This window comes from Myxine glutinosa, chromosome 4, assembly GCF_964187855.1.
Source record: "Myxine glutinosa chromosome 4, kmMyxGlut1.1, whole genome shotgun sequence".
Classification (NCBI taxonomy): domain Eukaryota; kingdom Metazoa; phylum Chordata; class Myxini; order Myxiniformes; family Myxinidae; genus Myxine; species Myxine glutinosa.
Genome location: NC_136264.1, coordinates 164,258,805 through 164,281,815, shown reverse-complemented (window position 1 = coordinate 164,281,815; position 23,011 = coordinate 164,258,805). Strand labels below are relative to the sequence as shown.

General features: G+C 42.6%; 1 protein-coding gene across 2 annotated transcripts in view; it reads right to left on the bottom strand.

Annotated features, from left to right (window-relative positions):
* The window catches only part of LOC137425478 (lipopolysaccharide-responsive and beige-like anchor protein), a 722,436-nt gene that overhangs the window by 370,401 nt on the left and 329,024 nt on the right, over positions 1–23,011 (bottom strand). For both annotated transcript variants that reach the window (XM_068113965.2, XM_068113966.2), the window contains exon 34: positions 5,506–5,570. In XM_068113965.2, the coding sequence (XP_067970066.2) occupies positions 5,506–5,570 (65 nt within the window). The remainder of the gene's footprint in view (positions 1–5,505; positions 5,571–23,011) is intronic.

Here is a 23,011-nt window from a genome sequence, read left to right as displayed (position 1 = left end):
TATCTCAATGCAGGAGGTGGATTCCCAAGCACTGCCACTATCACACCAGTGGCAAGTTGGTGCGATCTCTATTTTATAAAATGTTTAAAACATCTGGAGTTGCTCCTCCTGTCCTCTCCTAACTGCCAACCACAACCCACTTGGCGTTCCCCAAGAAACCTCACATGCTTGGCCTCCAAAAGAAACCTCAAGAAACCTTAGCCTCCCAAAGTATAGGTTGGTTGCCCACCTGCATTCATTCATCCCCACATTCCTCAGATTGTGGAAATATGTCCATGTTTTAGTTGTATCATCTTCACTTCAGTCTTTCAAATGCACTACCGATAACCACCTCAGGCACTCACACACCCACAGTCTCTTCTACACACGCTGATTATTTCCCATTTTGTTCCTCTCCAGGCCCAGGCCATTGCTACTGGTTTCTGTGTTATTATTCCTTGTGTATGTCCCCTATACCTTCACCCCCCCCCCCCCCTCATACCCTTTGGTAGTTTGTAAACTGCCTTTTGTTATTTCACTCCTCCATGAGCTTAGCCTTGGACCCTTGTATGAAACATAACAGTGGTGTTCTCCTCACATCCCTCGGCCCCTGTCTCTCACCACCTACATTAACAGATGAGATACAGCTCAAACGATTTCTGCCAGTCGAAAAAATAAACACAGAAGATCATTAAACCGTTTGAAGGAAAGAAATCATAGATCCCGTGTCTCCATTAAGCTTGGCGGTGATGGCAGTGCATTAAGACTAAGAACCCAAGTGTGCATTTTGACATCACACTGGTCCATCAACTGTTGTGCGGACAAATGATACGACGCGTTCAGATGAAGTCTGGCCTTTTTGGATGTGCGGAGGTACAGAGGTTCGCGGCTTGCTCGACTAAACACACCAAGAAGGGGGATTGAAGCATCAAACACTCTCGTGCCAGAGAAAATGACATCGCACAATGAAATTCTTGTAAGATTACCATTTTAAATTTGCATAAACCACATTATTACCTTCGCTTTCCTGATTACTTTGGCAGATTTCATCGAGTTGTAGATTGTTTTTACACAATGGCATTTTTATATGAAGGCAAATGATGGCATTACTTGTATGGTGTAGAATTCCATCTGTTTATCGAATGCTGCCTCTATTGGTCAACTGGTTTCATTGTTATTTTCCTGTTTGCACGCCTGTTCTCCTCATTTAATAATAAAGAAATTATTATGACAGCCGCTATTTTAATGGTTAGACTATAGGTTGCGAATGCTGCATATACACACCCTATATAAACTCATGCATGCTACTCAAAACAACTCCAATACGTGACTTTCGAAATGACACATGAATGATAAACGAGGCCTATTGCACACGAGATGTGTGCGTGTGTGTTTGTGTTTACACTGAACTCGGTTCCTGCTCACCGAGCACTTTTAACCTGCCGTTGCTGGTGCAAAATGTGTGATTAAAAGTCTTTTAAACATAATATTCAGCATTTCGATGAAAGAGTGGCAATTTGAAGATGGAAACCATAAATGTTCTGTTCCTGAATGCAAATCAGACTCACGGAAATTTAGGAATACAAGAAATTTCCTTGAATGAGAGGTGTCAGGTTCATAACATCTCCTGTTAGTACATTCTCGTGTCGGCCCGTGAATATAACACACACACACACACACACACACACACACGTTTTTTCAATTCTGTTCCCCACAATTCTATCTCTCTCTCTTTTATTCACAGAACACACACACGCACGCACACACCTTTTTTTCTAGTATATGTAGTCGAGGCTCGTGAACGAGCTAGTATTAATACACTGAATGGATCAGGATGCAACAGGACAAAAGCAACACCAGAGAGAGAGGAGGGAAACACCAAGAGCAGAATTGAAGACCAAGATAGAGGGAGATTTGGACAAACAATGAGGGTGGGGAGGAAAGGGAACAGGAGAGAATGTATGGGGAGGACAAGTTGGATACAGAAAAAAACTGTCAGGAGGCAAAACTGGAAATTTGGAAGGAGAAGGGATTGGAGTGGGATTAATGAGGGTGGATGCAAAAAAAAAAAACTTTAGTAAAATATGCTAACCCCTGCTCTCGCAGGGAAAATGGCCTTAAAATGCCTGTTGTTGTTGTTGTTGTAGTAGTAAAAGATGCAAAAATCTAGCAGAATTGATTTGTGGCCCCAGAACCAAACAGTATATTGTTACGGATTCGTCACTTCCGTGTTGAATACTGTTATTGTTGTACTGTTATTCTTGTGTGATCTTAATACAATATTTGTTTGTTGGTAACAATTGGTGTGGCTTCTCCCTCGATCTTTGACATACAGAATAACACATTTTTCTGCCGTGACTCCTCTCGGGGCTCAGAGGTACACCGTGACCAGGGGGTCGGGGAGGAGCACGTAACAATATTTATAACAGACCTCTTAGCTCCCGTAGCTCCCACCCTTCCCACCCTCCTCCCAACATGATTGATACTGTAGTAAATGTCATCATTTTACACTTACCCTGTACATGCATGAACCCCAAGAGCTAATCATTGAATGTCTAATCTTCAGAAGTACGAATCCCTTGCCAAGCCCACCGTTCCTTATAAACAGTTTCATTTGAGTGTTTGCTTGAGTGTTTAAGCCCTTTGGTGATTTGTGTTCTCCAGTGTTTAAGTACATAATTCAATTTAAATAGAATAAACATTGTAAAAGTCATATAAATTAATTAATCCTGGGTTTTACCACCATTTTACACAGTCTTTTTTTTACCACCCTATCCAACCCATTACTTAAGTTATTCATGCCTGTTTGTGTCCTTTATGACGTCCTTAAAAACAACAATTTCCTGTTTGGTATGATTTTCAATTTTGTTCGACTGCCAGGCAGGCAGACAGTAAAAATATTATCTCACTCCTCTTTGTGAATGTGCAATTGGGGCAAATTCAGTGACGGTAGATTTGTCTTCAGATTCATGTTCCGAATCATGTTCTAAATAAAACATTCAATCAAAATCAATTATTCCTTGATCATAACCCGATATGGATAAACTGATAAGACAGAGAGATGGACGGACAGACATAAACCAAATGCTTAACCCCTCTTTCTGCTTCACGCGTGCGTGGGGGTAACAAGCGGGTTCTTAATCGAGCTGTTTCAAAACATTTACATTCCATACACATTGCTTGATTGACCATTAAGAGAGTGACAGTTTTTTTTCCAAAGGCTCTCTTTCAAATTTAATTCTAAATTTCTGCCGACCATATGTTTTCCTGACTGCTATGGAAGGTCTAATATTTACAAACCAATGCACTTGCCCGAAGCTTGCTTTTTTCATCAAACTCCTGTGTGTCCTAACGAATGCCATGCCATGACATGCAAGGCTTCGGCAACTTAAAAATACACGCTACATTATTTGTAATAAAGTCTAAACAATAAATATTTCCAACCAATCGAACGCCCATCTGCAATAAATTATTGTCTTATTTGTCATCATCCTCTGTTAGATGGAAACATTACACGTGAAAATTAAAACCTGATACAACCCACATAAAAGCCTTTTCAGTGTTATTCCGTGTATGGCCCTCTGCTGCTAACACTCAAAATTGCAGAAGGTAGCTTCCTCTAATACGTTACAGAGTAACAGCTATTTCTAAGTGTTCTCAAGGCACTTATAAAATAGCACTGCCACTATGCCTTCAAAACGTGAGAATAAAGACAGGAAGCCATCAGTCTTCTTGCTCACTAGTTCATTCCCTCCCACCCAAAGCCTCTCCCCTCCCCTTGTTTCTTCCCATACATGCAATTGCAAAGGCAAGGCCAAAAGGCCGGGTGCTTCCTGTAGGGTTGAAATCCAAGCCCGGTTTGGCACAGTAAGAGCCAGAAGGTCCAGTGCCCTGGCAGGTCAAAGCTTTAGAGCAGAGCAACCAAGGGTAGGAAGTTTTGGATACGATGATGTGAGTGTGGGTTGTGAGAGGTTCGGGGTGGGAGGGGGGAGGAAGAATATCAAGAGCATGTTTAAGAGCAAGAGCATGTTATGCTCCTTAAGAAGAACATGTTAAAGGATGGTGAATAACTAGATGAAATTGAAAGATGTGGGAAAGGGAAAGTGGAGAAATGAGAAGAAAAGAAGGTGGGAGAGAGCCTGGGGCCGACAGCAGAACGGCCAAGAGGGCGATCAATGTGAAGGCCCAGATTCACATCTGGCTGTGCTCTTAAGTTCCAGGGCAGGTTGAGAGGGGGTCAACACTAATTAAACGCTGCTGTTCAAGGCAGCTAACCGTGTGCAAATAAACGAACACCGCTTTCTGAGAGTGAAACCGGATACTGGGCAGGGAGCATTAGGCGAGACAGGCCACGAGACCGGAGGACACTGCACGTCCTCACGATGCCGTCGAGGGACCCCCGAGTGAGCAAGTCTGAGGTTCAGTATGTAGCTCACCGAGGTCCGAGCTAACAAGATAATCAGGTTAGTGCAGGGCAGGGTATTACAGAATGCACCTCGAAAATGCAGCTTCTCGCTTTATTTGGGTCAATAATCCACATGTGCTAAGAATAATTGATTCACTGCTGCTATTATGAAGATAAAGGTAATATCCCTTAAAGGATCTGTGTCTCAATATTGAGTCAGAAAAATAAAGAAATAGCATTCGAACACGCAAGATTGAGGAGGGAGGTTGTGGATATAAAGTGGATAAGAAAGGAGTAATGGAGGAAAAGGAGCGAGGGCAAGGGAAGTTCAGCAACGACAAACACTGGGGTGTCTCGGTGAGAGCCACACCCGCTGAGTGTTAAAACATCGTATATTTTGCCAAATTGTACCAAAGGATCACACAGCAGATGGTTCGAAAGAAAAGCAACATTGTCGGGGCCGAGCCAGCGCACTAAATTAAACGATGGTATCCGCGGTATGCCTTCAAAGAGGCAACACATCTAGAATGCACGCTGGTAACGGAGCAGGAACACTCAACAGTCTCTTGGGTTCTCTGGGTGCTTTCCTGGCCTCAACCACCGCTCAATGTTTGGGGTTTTCCTCTGGGCTTTGCAGTTACCCAAAACCATGTTTTTATTCCATTTTTCCCCCCATCTTGCTGGACCATGTCCAACTAAGCGACTCTGTCTGGACGAATAGTTGCCGTTTAGGCCCAAAGCCAAACACTATTTAAACGCTTTGTAGTAAAAAGTACTGTTACTGTGAAGTAAAAGTATACTCTCGTACAATTAACCTGCATTTCAATTTTGATCGTTTCCTCTCAGTTGCTTTCTAGCCACTTATTCAATGTCAATGGGGCTAGGCTCTAAACTTGACTCCATGACCCTTGTATTTAGCTTTGACTGCTTGTTCTTGAACAAAAAAAAAAAAAACGTAATAATAATAATTAATGAACTGCACATTACAAACTGACCTCAGTGAAAACATTCACCACAATAAAAGTAAAAACAAGTTCCCTTTCTGCACACAAAAATAACTTTGGGTTAAAGGAAAACACCACTTGAGTTGTAGCTTGCATAAGACCAGTGGTTGTATTTACCGTCCTTCGTTTATGAGCTCGATGAAGGCCAAACCAGCATGCTTCTGGATCGAGTTTTGCCATTCCTGGACAAGGGTGTAGGATGGAAAACAAAGCCAGAAGAAAAACATTAAGCACCTGTAACAGGATGTCAATATACATACCGAACAAGGTAATGGAGCACGAGTGAAAACAGCACATGGTCAACACCACTGAACTCTCACATGTCCTCACAGTAATGAGCACATTCCAACAGGACCCCAGCATTTGCATAATTTTACTGGCAAATCCCCAAAGGGCTGAAATACAGAAGTGTTATACCTGTTGTTTTATGTCCTGTAGAACCCTTGTTTCGATGTTTATTTCTTTTCCTATTATTTTTGACTCCCGCCCCTCCAACAAAGTCGGAGACGAAGGACATTAAAATGAGCTCTGTCCGACCGACCGATCATCCGTCCGTCCGTGTACATTTATGTACGTGATGTTCCAAAAACCGTTGAACATTTAGCTTTCCTATTGCAGATATCTATCTATTCCTCGAGACATTATGTCAACCTGATTAGATCACGGCTGTGATTGGCTGAATTATGTTGCCATGGCAACCATCTCGGTAACTTGGCTTGTGTATGCGATATTTCAAAAACGGTTCAAGATTTTGCTTTCATATTACACAGAACTATTCCTCATTCCACCCAAAAGTTGGGGGACCTAGAGTAACAGCTCGTTGTTTATTATCTCCTCCACCGAAGGTGGACTGAGGTGATGTTTTCACCACTGTCTGTTTGTCTGTGAACAGGATATCTCAAAAGGTTGTGGATGTATTCGGAAGAAATTTGGTGGAGAGGTTAGGTGTATAACAAGAACAAAATGATTGGATTTTGGTCAAGATCCAGATCCGGATATGAGAATTTTAAAGTGATTTTTCACCAATAAAAGATAGGGCCAAAAACCAATAATTATATGGCACGATATCTGAAAATGTTATGGACAGATTCGGACGAAACTTGGTGGGCAGGTTGGGTGTGCGACAAGGAATAATTGATTCAACTTTGGTGAAGATCTGAATCCGGATCCGGAACAGAGAATTTTTAAGTGATCCTTAATCATTGCGTGATAGGGCCAAAACTGATATCTAGCACAATATCGCAAAAAGTTGTCGATGGATTATGACAAAACCACGTGAACGAGTTGGTTAGGCAACACGCCTATGAATGGGATGCAAAATGTAAACTGTTCAGGCTGACGAGGTATGCACTCTACCTAATGCAGTTGTAATTTAATCATGAGAAACTTGCATAAATACTTGTTATAAGTCATAAGTTTAATTAATCTTAAGTTGTTTGTTGTTTCAGTTTGCTACATCATACAAATATAACGGCACTCATAGAGCGCACTCGCCTCGCGCATTCATTTTGAACAAAAATACCATCATTTAACTGAACACTACTATTATGGCCCACTGCTATTATGGCCCGTATACCCATATCATCCGCATACCCTATTATGTCACATAGTTTATTGGTATGGGCTATGAACATCATAAATTTAATTCTTCACTCACATTGGATCATAGATCAGATATATTAAGTTTCAGAATTTTTGGATAAAGATTTAAATTCAAATAATTATGGCTAGAATATGACTTTACCAATGACGTCATCATTATCACCCTGTATACCCCATGGTAAATTGATGACAAATGGCAAGTTTTAATTTTTTTAATTGAGCAGTTTTAGAGAAGATGTCCATTTTTTTTCCCCGTCAATCCAATATGGCTGCCATAGCATGTGACCTATGATGTCAGAGTTAGCAATAAAATATTTGCCATGAGGAGTCCCTCCCCTCCTATGAAAAAGTTTCGCATCGATCTGACAAGCTTTGTATTTAAAATACAAGGAAACAAACATGACATAATAACACCAACCGAAGCTTTTCGTGCTGTACTCATCCAGGCGATTAACAGCAAAGAGACCGGAAGAGGTGAGAGATAGTGCATTTATAAGCATATCTATGGTACAGCGACACCGATTGGTTCATCAGTCATGACGTAATGGGTATTCTGAACGCCCATTGGTCGACTCAGTCACCACTATACCTGGCCCTGATTGACTGGAGCGGAGTTAATATCGGTGACTCACCATTTGCATCAGTACCTTGGAGGGAGGGGGGATGGGGTTCCGCAAAGCCGGGACTCACCATTTGCAGACATACCATGGACAGCGGTCTGGACAACACCTTTTATCTTTACGTGTTGAAAGAAAATGAGAGAATGTACAAATTCCTTTTAACACAATGTAGGGTCCATGTAATGGATGGAGGTTACTTCTAACATATGTAGATGTAACGTACTCCGACCTTGGCTCAATATCTTAAACATATCTGCATTGTACTGGTCTGCACAACTGGGGTTGGCAACCAAGTGTCGTGCAATGGTAGAAGAACAAGAAATGACCGACAGTCCTTGAACGTTGTTACATGCTCGTACTGGTTGAGTCCTCACTCAGAGTCATTTCCTCGAATCGCCAAGGGGACATGCTGTTTGATACGATCAGCCAACCTTTGGGTTGTACGGCCCACATACCGAGCTTCACATCGGCACTTAAACTCATATATAACTTTGCTAATTTGTGAGGTGGGCAGCACATCCTTGTTGACTGAAATAAGCAGACGGCGAGAGGTGACGATTACTAGAGGTTGCACAGCCAGGTACGTGTTTGATATCGTGTGTTTGATTTGTTCTTCAAACCTTCAGGATAATTGTCTTCCCTCAAGGTCTTCAAGCCAGCTGTTCACCACCATCTCAGGTCGTCCCAATTCAAAACCATGATCTTTTCTACCCTTGTTTTCCTTCCCGGGTTTCCTTCTGTGTCCATCTTGTCCACCCAATGCAACCTCTCCTGCCCCCCTTTCCTCCCCACCCTCATTGTTTGTCCAAATCTCCTCCATCTTGACCTTCAACTCCACTGTTAGTGTTTCCCCCCTCTCTCTGCTCTCCCTTTTGTCGTTGCATCCTGGTCCATTTCAGTGTACCAGCACGAGCTCTTCCACGAGCTTCGACTATGTATTCAAAAAAAAAAAAATTGTTTCTGTAATTTTGACCGAAAATCTACTAGTACCCGACTGCAAAGTCGCAATGAGCCGGCGAAGCCAAAGCCTCTTGCCACTATTTTACCCATCACTATGGCATCAGTAGGTCAGGTAGTTGGTAGTAGGTAGGTGTAGTAGGTACCGTACCTAGTTCAAAATGACACCATTTGCATTCTGGATGAGATTAAAATTTATAAAATTTCCTTCTTGATTAATTCGGTGATTTCCGTCTCAACTTCGGATATTTCCGGCCGTGAAAAACTATGCCCTACGGCCGCGAGATTTCTAAAAAATAATTTTTCGTCAATTTTAGAATATTTGACGCCGTTTTCAGCCTCCAAAATGTGGTAAAAAGCTTTTTTGAAATATTTTTTCAAATGCTCGAATCTCATTGGTTCCGGTAATTGATGACGATTTTCGTTGAAGATAACCAGGGCCCGTGTGGGCCCGGGGAACGAGGTTGGTCTTAAAGTATTTTAATTACAAATTAGACGTGCATAAGATTGTGAATCAAACAAAGACGGGTGAAACAAACTCCTATTGAACTTTTTCGCAATTTTTTTATGCATACTTCTGTATCCGGAAGATGGCGGCCTCCATTGAGTGATTTGGTTTTTGAAATATTTTTTCAAATGCTCGAATCTCATTGGTTCCGGTGTTTGGTGACGATTTTCGTTGAAGATAACCAGGCCCGTGCGGGCCGAGGTTGGTCTTTAAGTATTTTAATTACAAATTAGAGGTGCATAAGATTGTGAATCAAACAAAGACGGGTGAAACAAACTCCTCTTGAGCTTTTTTCGATTTGTTATGCATACTTCCGCATCCGCAAGATGGCGGCCTCCATTGAGCGATTTGGTGCGTCAAAGCTTCGAAATTCTCAAGGGATCCAGCAAAATCTGGCTTTTCAACACAATACGTACGCGTTCATTCACAACACCGGCTTCGCCGGCTATAAATGTAATGTATATACAGTGCATTCAGAAAGTATTCAGACCCCTTCACTTTTTTCACATTTTGTTATGTTGCAGCCTTATGCTGAAATCGTTTAAATTCATTTTTCCCCTCATCAATCTACACTCAATACCCCATAATGACAAAGAGAAAACAGGATTTTAGAAAGTTTTGCAAATTTATTAAAAATAAAAAACTGAAATATCATATTCACATAAGTATTCAGACCCTTTGCTATGACACTTGAAATTTAGCTCAGGTGCCTCCCATTTCTCTTGATCACCTTTGAGATGTTTCTACACCTTGATTGGAGTCCACCTGTGGTAAATTCAATTGATTAGACATGATTTGGAAAGGCACACACCTGTCTATATAAGGTCTCACCGCTGACAATGCATATCAGAGCAAAACCAAGCCATAAGGTCGAAGGAACTGCCTGCAGAGCTCAGAGACAGGATTGTGTCGAGGTACAGATCTGGGGAAGCCTACAAAAAAATTTCTGCTGCATTGAAGGTTCCCAAGAGCACAGTGGCCTCCATAATTCTTAAATGGAAGAAGTTTGGAACAACCAGGACTCTTCTTAGAGCTGGCCGCCCGGCCAAACTGAGCAATCGGGGGAGAAGGGCCTTGGTAAGAGAGGTGACCAAGAACCCGATGGTCACTCTGGCTGAGCTCCAGAGATCCTGTGTGGAGATGGGAGAAACTTCCAGGACAACCATCACTGCAACACTCCACCGATCTGGGCTTTATGGCAGAGTGGCCAGACGGAAGCCAAACAGTTCAATCTTGGTTTCATCAGACCACAGAATCTTGTTTCTCACAGTCTGAGAGTCCTTTAGGTGCTTTTTTGCAAACTCCAAGCGGGCTTTCATATGTCTTTCACTGAGGAGAGGCTTCCGTCTGGCCACTCTGCCATAAAGCCCAGATCGGTGGAGTGTTGCAGTGATGGTTGTCCTGGAAGTTTCTCCCATCTCCACACAGGATCTCTGGAGCTCAGCCAGAGTGACCATCGGGTTCTTGGTCACCTCCATTACCAAGGCCCTTCTCCCCCGATTGCTCAGTTTGGCCGGGCGGCCAGCTCTAGGAAGAGTCCTGGTTGTTCCAAACTTCTTCCATTTAAGAATTATGGAGGCCACTGTGCTCTTGGGAACCTTCAATGCAGCATAAATTCTTTTGTAGGCTTCCCCAGATCTGTGCCTCGACACAATCCTGTCTCTGAGCTCTGCAGGCAGTTCCTTTGACCTCATGGCTCGGTTTTTGCTCTGATATGCTTGTCAGCTGTGAGACCTTATATAGACAGGTGTGTGCCTGCCCAAATCATGTCCAATCAATTTAATTTACCACAGGTGGACTCCAATCAAGGTGTAGAAACATCTCAAAGATGATCAAGATAAATGGGAGGCACCTGAGCTAAATTTCAAGTGTCATAGCAAAGGGTATGAATACTTATGTCAATGTGATATTTCAGTTTTTCCTTTTTAATAAATTTGCAAAACTTTCTAAAATCCTGTTTTCTCTTTGTCATTATGGGGTATTGAGTGTAGATTGATGAGGGAAAAAATGAATTTAAACGATTTCAGCATAAGGCTGCAACATAACAAAATGTGAAAAAAATGAAGGGGTCTGAATACTTTCTGAATGCACTGTACATCTTATTATATTTTATTTTCTCCTTTTTGGTATGTGTTTAAATATTGTGATTATATCTCATATTCCAAGAACATTTTGAACGCTCCTCATACCTGTCTACGAACAACTCGTTGCATTTGCACAAATATGATTCGGAATTGACAGAGCCTATTTTCGCTTCGCATTCCTAAACACCATGACTATCGCCAACATGAAATAGGGGAAATAAAGGAGTTATAAAGAAATCAAGTTGTAAAAGGCACAATAATTTATTCTGTAGTTTAAGGGAAGCGAAAGATCTGGGACTTCGGCTGACAAATTGTACAAAGAGGATTTCAAGAAAGATGACGCAGGGGTTGTAAAAATCCATTTATCTTTGCTAACCTTTCTTCTTTTTTCATTGGTTGTCATCCCCTTGAGCAGGTGTCAAATGGTGGAACGGAGTCCTCCCAAGGAGCCTAAACCATCCGCCACCTATTTATTAGGATCAAGTTTCAAGGACCAAGTTGTGATATTTTCACGTTTCAGCACCAGAGCATTTTATGGCTCGTCACCGAACTCCAGACAACCTTCAGTTGTAGTCCGTTTGTTCTGATATTTCCTGGTATCATTTCAAAATCAAATCCTCAGTGTGGTTGGGATTTATCATTTCAATTACTCCAACTATAATCGACAAAACGGCAAGCCTCGGATTTCATGTTCTCTTGACTTCGTTTTGCAGGTCGTGGCACAAATGAATTTTTCTACTTTCCACGTTATTTTGGCCAAAGTCAACTGTGTACTGACACCTTATTTAGCAATGTCATATTTTCCTTTTTATGTTTGAGCAATGTCTGGTCGCAATACCTTGGATAATTGCCCTTAGATCACAGATAATGATTTTTCTCTTTCTCGGACTGCGATATTGAAGGTTTTACGGATATGCCAGTGAATTACCCTGCACATGCTGTTATGACTTTGCGTACCAAAAACCTACCCAAAAAGACTCATCACAGTCATTGCTGCAAAAAAATTAATTCAGGGGTCAGGTTGGGTGAGTGCAAAGGATGAAATGATTAGATTTTGGTGAAGATCTGGATATAGATCCAGCTACTAGAATTTTAAGTGATTCTTCATCATTGACAGATAAGAGCCCAAAACGATATATTGCACGATATCTCAAAAAGGTATGGACTGATTTGGCCGAAATCAGGCAGACAGATTGGGTGTGTGACGAGGAAAAATTGATTCGATTTTGGTGAATATCCAAATCTGCATCCAGATACAATAATTTTTTTGTGATTCCTAACCATCAACAAATGGGCCCAACAACGATATTTACCACGATATTTCAAAAAGTTGTGGATGAGTTATGACAAGACTTGGTGGACGAGTTGGTTAGGTGATAATAATCAGATTAAATGTTGGTGTAGGTCCGGTTCCTTTGTATTTAAAATACAAGAAATTGTGGGAAATTGAAACAATACTTGAAATATTTTAAATTTATTAAAATTGAAATATTAGTAATTATTAAAATTGAAACAACACTTGAAAACAGAAACATTGAAATGAAATAAAATACAAAAAATAATTTTTAAAATACCGGTACACGACATAATAACACGAACCAAAGCTTTGCATTCTGTACTCCTCAATGACATATGCCAATGTATATATGTCAATGACAAATCAATGATAGTGTGGCAGTGAGTGGTGAGGACCAAAACAAACCCGGGGGCCACCCAACCTGTCTGCGCACGAGAACAATATCTTTTCTCATTATCTCTCATCAGGGGGGGCTGCAACAGCTCGTGCCCAGTAGCCCCCGCAGTCATAGTGAAATGTGTTAAACAAGAAAGGCACCATGGCAACAAGAAAGGCACCATGGCATTGAGCAGTTATGTCATGCCGTTAAATCATCGCATATCCAGTACGGTTAAAAAAAAAATATATATATACAGTATATATATATAATGTATATATCTATATATGTGCAGTGTCTGTCTTGTGTTGTGTTGTCCTGTGTTGTCACTGAACTACTTTCTCAAACTTTGGTGAAATCGTACCAAACTTCTGGTATGCACATCTCTCCCGTCGGTATGTCCGAAGGGTATTTTCTTTGAAAAAATTTCCATTTTTTTTTTTTGGGGGGAATTCTTTCGGGAATTTTTTTTTTTCAACTTCAATTGTTTATAAAATGTGATATCACGTATATTACAAATACATTTGTGCAAAATAATTGTTTGAATTATGATTGGTTTAAACCATGACAAAACAGCAACTCGGGTACAGTCGTTTATCTATATATCTACACATCTGGGCAGTGTCTGTGTTGTCACTTAACGACTCCCTCAAACTTTTGTTTCCGTGGTTGTGAAGTGTTTTTAATGACGTTGTGGTGGTTTTGAATCACGTGGTGGTGGGGTATTTTGAATTATGTGGTGGTGAGGTGTTTTTAAATGATGTGGTGGTGAGGTGTTTTGAATTACGTGGTGGGGAATGAATGAATGAATGATCGTTTTAAGGCCATTTTTCCCCGCTAGAGCGGGGGTTAGCCTTGCGGGCCCCATGACAATCATGGTTCCCTGTTTGAGGCAATGTTTTTATGGCCGGATGCCCTTCCTGACGCCAACCCTTGGTCGCCTCTTACGATGCGCAGGGATACGGTGTACCTATTCTAAACCAGGGTACACACCGGGATCATTCGGGTGAGGTGTTTTTAAATGACGTGGTGGTGAGGTGTTTTTAAATCACATGGTGGTGAGGTGTTTTGAATTACGTGATGGTGAGGTGTTTTGAATTACGTGGGGGTGAGGTATTTAAAATTACGTGGTGGTGAGGTGTTTTTAATTTTGTGGTGGTGAGGTGTTTTGAATTAGTTGGTGATGAGGTGTTTTGAATTACGTGGTGGTGAGGTGTTTTGAATTACTTGGTGTTGAGGTGTTTTTAAATGACGTGGTGGTGAGTTGTTTTTAATTTCGTGGCTGTGAGGTGTTTTTATTACGTGTTTTATGGCTGTGAGGTGTTTTTAATTTTGTGGCTGTGAGGTGTTTTTATTACGTGTTTTATGGCTGTGAGGTGTTTTTAATTTTGTGGTGGTGAGGTGTTTTTATTACGTGTTTTATGGCTGTGAGGTGTTTTTATTACGTGGTGGTGAGGTGTTTTTATTACGTGTTTTATGGCTGTGAGGTGTTTTTAATTTCGTGGTGGTGAGGTGTTTTTATTACGTGTTTTATGGCTGTGAGGTGTTTTCAATTTCGTGGTGGTGAGGTGTTTATATTACGTGTTTTATGGCTGTGAGGTGTTTTAAATTACTTGGTGGTGAGGTGTTTTTAATTACTTGGTGGTGAGGTGTTTTTAATTTCGTGGTGGTGAGGTGTTTTTAATTTAGTGGCTGAGAGGTATTTTTATTACGTGTTTTATGGCTGTGAGGTGTTTTTAATTTCGTGGCTGTGAGGTGTTTTTATTAAGTGTTTTATGGCTGTGAGGCGTTTTCAATTTCGTGGTGGTGAGGTGTTTTTAATTTCGTGGTGGTGAGGTGTTTATAATTACTTGGTGGTGAGGTATTTTTAATTTCGTGGTGGTGAGGTGTTTTTAATTTCGTGGTGGTGAGGTGTTTTTAATTTCGTGGTGGTGAGGTGTTTTTATTACGTGTTTTATGGGTGTGAGGTGTTTTTAATTTCGTGGCTGTGAGGTGTTGTTATTACGTGTTTTATGGCTGTGAGGCGTTTTCAATTTCGTGGTGGTGAGGTGTTTTTAATTTCGTGGTGGTGAGGTGTTTTTTATTTCGTGGTGGTGAGGTGTTTTTAATTTCGTGGTGGTGAGGTGTTTTTAATTTCGTGGTGGTGAGGTGTTTTTAATTTCGTGGTGGTGAGGTGTTTTTATTACGTGTTTTATGGGTGTGAGGTGTTTTTAATTTCGTGGCTGTGAGGTGTTGTTATTACGTGTTTTATGGCTGTGAGGCGTTTTCAATTTCGTGGTGGTGAGGTGTTTTTAATTTCGTGGTGGTGAGGTGTTTTTTATTTCGTGGTGGTGAGGCGTTTTTAATTTCGTGGTGGTGAGGTGTTTTTAATTTCGTGGTGGTGAGGTGTTTTTAATTTCGTGGTGGTGAGGTGTTTTTTATTTCGTGGTGGTGAGGCATTTTTAATTTCGTGGTGGTGAGGTGTTTTTTATTTCGTGGTGGTGAGGCGTTTTTAATTTCGTGGTGGTGAGGTGTTTTCAATTTCGTGGTGGTGAGGTGTTTTTAATTTCGTGGTGGTGAGGTGTTTTTAATTTCGTGGTGGTGAGGTGTTTTTAATTTCGTGGTGGTGAGGTGTTTTTATTACGTGTTTTATGGCTGTGAGGTGTTTTAAATTACTTGGTGGTGAGATGTTTTTAATTACTTGGTGGTGAGGTGTTTTAAATTACTTGGTGGTGAGGTGTTTTGATTACTTGTTTTATGGCTGTGAGGTGTTTTAAATTACTTGGTGGTGAGGTGTTTTGAATTACGTGGTGGTGAGGTGTATTAAATTACCTGGTGGTGAGGTGTTTTGAATTACTTGGTGGTGAGGTGTTTTGAATTACGTGGTGGTGAGGTGTTTTGAATTACGTGGTGGTGAGGTGTTTTGAATTACGTGGTGGTGAGGTGTTTTAAATTACTTGGTGGTGAGGTGTTTTAAATTACTTGGTGGTGAGGTCTTTTGAATTGCGTGGTGGTGAGGTGTTTTGATTTACGTGGTGGTGAGGTGTTTTAAATTACTTGGTGGTGAGGTGTTTTAAATTACTTGGTGGTGAGGTGTTTTAAATTACCTGGTGGTGAGGTGTTTTAAATTACCTGGTGGTGAGGTGTTTTAAATTACTTGGTGGTGAGGTGTTTTGAATTACGTGGTGGTGAGGTGTTTTAAATTACCTGGTGGTGAGGTGTTTTGAATTACTTGGTGGTGAGGTGTTTTAAATTACGTGGTGGTGAGGTGTTTTAAATTACCTGGTGGTGAGGTGTAATCGTCCCAAATTTCCAGTCTTCACCTACCCCTCCCCTATGTATGTGCTGAGGGGTTCTTCTTGAAAAAAAAACATTCAACCAAAATCTTCAACCTAAATTGCCTTTAAAAATGTAATATCACAAACACAACAAATACATTTGTGCAAAATAATTGTTTGTGTCATGATTGGTGTAAATCATGACAACACAGCAACTCAGGTACAGTCATTATCCTCAGCTAAAATAAGCCCGTTCCTCAGTAACGACGCTTGTATATATATATATATATATGTAAATGTATGTAAATAAATAATAATCGTTGTGTATGTATGTATGTATGTATGTATGTATGTATGTATGTGTGTTTGTGTGTATGTATGTATGTATGTATGTGTGTTTGTGTATGTATGTATGACGTATGTATGTATGTATGTATGTATGTGTATTGGAACCAATTATAGAAGCAGAAAAAAAAAAATGGACATAAAATGTCATGGCCTATACTTTCATAGGACTATTAATGTATAGGCAGCAATATTATAGGACAATTCAAAAACTTTTGCTGACTCTGCCTCAACTCAGCAAAGGCTTTCGGGCAGCTGCACATCCATTGAGACCACTTTGCATGAATGTGCTTTGCTGTTGAAAATAATGTTAACACCTGTACTTTCAGCTTGGTAATTAATTCACAAGATCTCTACTGGATCATTGTTTATCATGTAGGGAATGTGGCCTTAGGTTGTTATCACTCGTAGACTACGGATTTTTATGTTCATAAAATAGGCCTTTTATGTTTTGAAAAGCGGATTTTTTTTTTTTTATGTGAAAAAATCCCGAAATATTTTCTTCCCCCGTTTTATTCATTTTTTATTATTACCAAGTTTTTCAGAAATCAGTCAAAAAAAGAACAAAAAATGGTAAGCTTTTTCCTGCACAACATTAAGCACTCTGGGCTACTAAACAGGTAAAAAATGACGTTCAGGTACCTTTATTGCAACCGCATTGTTTGATAAGTAGAGGACTAGAAGAAATTGACAAGACCCTTTTAGGAACGGTTAAAGTAGGTGTTTGAAATCATTATCTTGGTAATGTTCTCCTTGGTGAGGCGGTGTCGGCGGTCGGTGAGGACGTTTCTGTAGACGGAGAAGGACCTTTCCACGTCGACGCTGACGATGGGGCAGTACCTCAAGAGGGGGATGTCAGCAAGCTTGACTCCAGCCGGCACACCAACCTCAGATCCGTGCTGATCTCCATCCAGGATCAAAGCCACTGTCCTCAGCACACCAATGTCGGGATTGCGCTGCAGCACCGCCTTGAACTTGGTGAGCAGGATCTCCTTACGGCAGCCTCGGATCTTTTCGAGCTCCTCCTTGGCCTGATCAAGGAGCTGGAAGGCCTTGGCCAGCTCCATGCCGGCCTCCTCCAGCTGCTTAAGGATCTTCGGGATGAACGACACGTGGGCATTTAAGAAGACCAAACTGAGCTTGATGTCCGCCTTTCCGAACAGGTCCTTGGCTCTCCGGATTGCCATCGCGTCGTCATCGTTCAGCTGGTCCACAATGTCCTTGACGGCCTCGAAGTGCTCGGCGTAAAACACCGCGGCGTCGATCCACGTCCCCCACCGAGTCAGAATGGGCTCCGGGGGGAGAGAAAGATTGGGCTGCTGCTCCTTCCAAAAGACAACACGCGACGGGGCTTTGACGAACACCTTCTTCGTCGTGGCAATCAGGTCGTTGACGTCCTTGAACATTTCTCGGACTGTCTCGCAGACACGGTGGAGCGCGTGGGCAACGCAAGTCACATGCAGCAAGTCCGGGAAGAGTTCCTTCAGGGCATGGCCGGCCTTGATCATATAGGCCGCGGCGTCGCTGACGAGGACCTTGAGGCACTCCGGCTTGAAATCAGGCAAAAAGATAGCGCAGCGTGTCATTGACTGCACGCACGATCTCCCCGGAGTTGGTCTTCTCCAGAAACATGCACTGGACGAGGTGGGGACGAAAGTACCCCTCCTTGGACAAGCGTCCCGCGATGATGTTGGCCACATATCGACCTGCCGAATCGGTCGTCACGTCAACGGACAGCCAGATGGGCTGCTGTCTGAGGTCGGCACGGATCCCCGCCAAGGCCTCGTCGCAGCACTTGTCGAGGTAGTGCTTTCGAATCCAGCTTTCATCGGGGATCTGGAGAGTGATGTGCTTCTCCAGGAACGACCGGAGGGCAGGGTTTTCCAATTTCGACCATGGGATGCCAGCGGCCAGCGTGGCCTGGCACAGCTCCTGAGCCACGACGTCGCACTTGTGCCTCTTTCCGCCACCAAAGTCCTCCATGGTGGCTTGCGTGACCGTCCTCTTTTCTTCAAGGCCAAGTTGCTCTTGTGGCGGTCTCCTCGGACATGTTGGGCCAGCTCAGACTTCTGCTTCGCCCGGAAAGTCTTTTCACAAGCTCGACAGAAAGCCGTGTCACTCGACACGTACTTGAAGGTGGCCCCATCGCCGCCAGCGTTGAATTCCTTCAGCCACTTGTCACGAAGAGCAGCACTCATCTTGATAGGAGACTTGTTCACACTTTGTGTACACTCTCTCACTGTAGTACACCGCCTCACTGCTGTACACGCTGGGGACGCAACGCACGCAAGTGGACGCAACGTTTTGTTTTTGAGATCGATCGCAGAAAAATTTCGATCGCAGTTAAAAATTTCGAAAAATTCCCTAATTTTTTTAGCGTTGCCAGACATTTTCGACCAAAAAGGGCATTTTATTTTATTTTTCCCGAAAAAGGGCGAAATTCTTTTTTTCTCCGAAAATAGCAAAATAATTTTTTTGCGCGCAAAAAAGCCGTTTTATGTGAAAAAATATTTATTTATTTTTCACATAAAAATCCGATGTGCAGTTATCACTGAGATTTTGTGCTTTCTTCCTCGACTGCTGCTGTTGTCAATAACTGTTCCAGTTTCGCATATATGACCATCAGAGTCTTATGTAGAGCTCCTCCTGAAACATGAAGCCAGACTGCAATCTGCCACATGAAGTGGCCTTCCCTTGGTAAGATGTAATTCTCTGACCTTGTCACGTAACATTTCCTTCCCAGGAGCCATATAATATTCACCACACTTCAATGATATCACCACGTATACTTTCACAGTTGTTCCTTAGGTGTGATATTTTCTGTTTGCTTGCATGACAACCAATCCCAGTGCACTACATCAACATATGACTGTATATTTTGAATATTGAATGATCGTTTTAAGGCCATTTTCCCCGCTAGAGCGGGGGTTAGCCATGACAATCATGGTTCCCTGTTTGAGGCAATGTTTTTATGGCCGGATGCCCTTCCTGACGCCAACCCTTGGTCACGCTCTTTACGATGCGCAGGGATACGGTGTATCTATTCTAAACCGGGGTACACACCGGGATCATTCATCCCAGCGAGCTGGTACTCAATTTGCCGACCTCGGAAGGATGACAGGCTGAGTCAACCCCCCTGGCGTTAATTCAGCGATCGACTGGGATTCGAACCCAGGATCCTAGGATCCCAAGCCGGCACCCTAATCGCTAAGCCAACACCAGACTGTATACGATAGAGAATTTCATTTTTACACATGAGATGTATTCTTTGCATACTCAACCCAGTTTTTCCTCCGTTTCCATAATTATGTCCAATACTGTACAATTCAAATAGACCTTGCTGAAGAGCAATAATTTTTCTTTCAAACTGCACAAAAACAGGCACTTAAGCTATTTGCTGGAACAGAAAGAGACTAACCTGACTAAGTAATAAGTCACAAGAACAGAACACCACACGAAGACAGACATGCTTATTGGCTAAGTCTTTGTAATGTGGACAGAATGATCGAGTTAAGGTCCCACTGGTCTCCCAGGATGAAGCTTTGCCACAAACTCAACGATTGTATCATCAATCATTTGGTAAACTAATTAGTCACATAGTGAAGCATAAAAAGGATGGGAGTCTGTGGGGAGAAGAGAAAGCAGGGAAAGATGAGAAGAGAGGCGGAGGGAAAGAAAAGAACAAATAGCTTCGTATATAGCAGTAACTCGGACTCTCAACCAAAATAACACATATCTACATGAATTAACAAAACATTCAATTAACAGTAGCATTGGTTCAAAATAACATCATCGTCAAATCAAATCAGTTGAGACACAAGAGAAGACAAATTAAAACCATTCCAGTGGCCAGCTTTATGGCTACAATTCACGAGATCATTTATGGACACCAAACAAAAATGGTTGATAAACAAATATACTCAAAAAAATAGGAAGGATAATGTACAAAAAAAGAAGTAAATACAAATACAGAAATACAAATTAGAAGCAAAAAAAGCAAACTTGGAAAAGAAAAAGAAAATCACAAAAAATAAAACAACAGGGTTCATTCTCTGTACTTTGGCAAGTGTTTTTTTGGAAGAAAAATATAAATAAAAAAGGCTGATGTATTACAGAGCCTCTGGATATCATTAAAATCCTCGAATGGATTAAGTAAGCATCGGCTTCGGGGTTGAAAGAGAGAGAGAGCATGAGAAGGGGAAGGGGGAGGAGGAGATGGATGGAAGGAAACATGGGGAAGGTGGGGACAAAGCAGAAGAACAAGAAGGGGAGAGGGAGAAGAAAAAGGGGAGAGGGGGTAGAGTTTCCTTGAATAATTCAGGTAGAGTTTGAAGCAGCAAAGGGCATATAAACTATATGACCAAAAGTATGCGGACACTCCTAATTAGTGGATTTGGCAGTTTCAGCCACCCCCATTACGGACAGGTATATATTGTTGCGGTTGTGCCATAAAGGCAAACTCCCTATAGTCAATTGCACAACATGTAGCCTGCATTAGTCAGTTATGTCTTATTGAATGTAAAGATTAGCCCTTCCCATTGTGTAGTAAAAAAAGACCAAATATGCGTTGAGTTAGGCAGGATGGGCCAAATGGTCTCTTGTGAAAGAGAATTAATCAGGTGTGGATAGAGCACGGACATGATGGGCCAAATGGCCTCTTGTGAAAGTTTATTAATCGGGCGTGGCCAGAAGCATAGGCCCTCGTGACCAGTGAGAGGGCAGGAACCCGTCGCCATGATGCGACAAGCCTCAGCCAATGGGAGGCTGTGGAACATTTTGAGGGGCGTGGGTGGATCTGGTAAAAGCCTACGCAGATCGCAATTTCATTATCTTTTGCCTGGGATTTCGCCACGCCACGACCTCCTGCTCTGGATTCTCTTGCCTTTGGGACTGTTTCGAGGACACACCTGCGCTCTTGCCCCTTTTGCCACGCCCACGACAAGACCTCGCTTGCCTTTTCGTTTCTTCCACGACACGTGTTTGGCCTTTGTCTTCTTCGTCAACACAAAGCGTCTGCGCCGATCTTTTGCGCCATCTGGCTGACCTGCAGGCGTTGGCAATTTCTACTCGTCCCACCTGCGCTGAATTTACCTCATCCAGGCTGCACGTGAGGACCGAACTGTGCACACCAGACCACGTGGCCGATTGCGAGGCAATCCCAGCACGTACATCGGTACGCCTTTAACCAGAGTGTTATTCCCAGTGTGTGTGTGTGCCAGAGAGTGAAGGCGCCAGTGGGGTTTATTATATTAGGTAATATTAGTTAAGGTAAATCTTTGTCTTTCTCTGTGCCTTCCGAATAAAAGGCTGTACATTTTGTTCTTACTTCCAACCTGTTCGGTACGTCCTTTCACCAATTGGCCCAGCATCCATCCGAGACCGAATTTGGCTAGTCTCGGGTCCATAAATCTCGTGGGGGTAACGCCGCTTTCCACACCGTGTGCACAACCGCTCGGCACTCCATAAGGTGTGGGAAAGTGAGGGTTCGATCGTGCGGAGGGTTCGGCACATGCATGCACCTTGACGTGTGCTCGGCACCTTGAATTTGGAACCCTCCCGGCCCGGTCGTCTCGCGATTGTCACAAATTGTTGTCAGGAGTGGGGATTCGTACCTTCCTCCTCGACCGTAACAAATTGGTGTCAGGAGTGGGATTGGATCTGCAGTATGCTTCATGTACTGTGAAATTCCGAGCGTGTGCAAATTTAGTTTAAAACACTATTAAAATTAAATTTGGATGATGTCGGGCCAAAAGGAACAGGTTCCAGTGGGTATAGGAAATATAGAAAATGTAGAGAATGAGGAATTAATGGCCCAGGACACAAAGGAACAGATTGACCTTGGAGTTAATCATGGCACGGGAGGGATTGGAGACAATGGCCACGCTTCGCGCGCAGGGCCGGCAGCGGAGGCCGAGCATCCTCACCCTAACCTAACCTATGTGGGGTTCGACATGCAGTTACTCATGACACAAATGTTAGCGGACATAAAAGAGTGGAGATGTGACATGAAAAAGATGAGAGAAGAGTCAAGCTGCAGTATGAAGAGGATGAGCGAGGAATCAAGCTGCAGTATGAAGAGGATGGGTGAGGAAGTCGCGGGTGTGTGTGACGAGGTAAAGCGGTGTGAGATGAGCGTCCAGCGAGGGCTGAAGGACAGCACGGCCAAACTGACTGGGGCAATGGAAATAATGATGCGGGAGGTAGAGGAACCGACAAAGGTTGAGGTCGAGCAGGAAATAGTAGGGGCGCAACCGGAAATAACAGAGGTGAAACAGAAGCTGGAGGAGGTGGAAAAGAAGAAATAATTGAATTTGAAAAGACAGAAGAAGAGACTGGGAATGAATTAGGAAAGGAATTGCAGGAATGTGTCCAACAGTGGTGCTCGGGCCGTGATGAAATTCCTGCTAATCAAACAGAAAGATTGCAGGCTCTTGAAGAGAGCCGGACGAAAATGGGTCCTGAGGTGAGTAGCGATATCGGGAATGTGTTTGCTTCGAGCGGGTGCTCGGCAAGCTTGGGAGAAAGTCCAGACCCGGAAGTTCATAAAGGGCCCATTGTGAGGGGTGTGACTGAAACG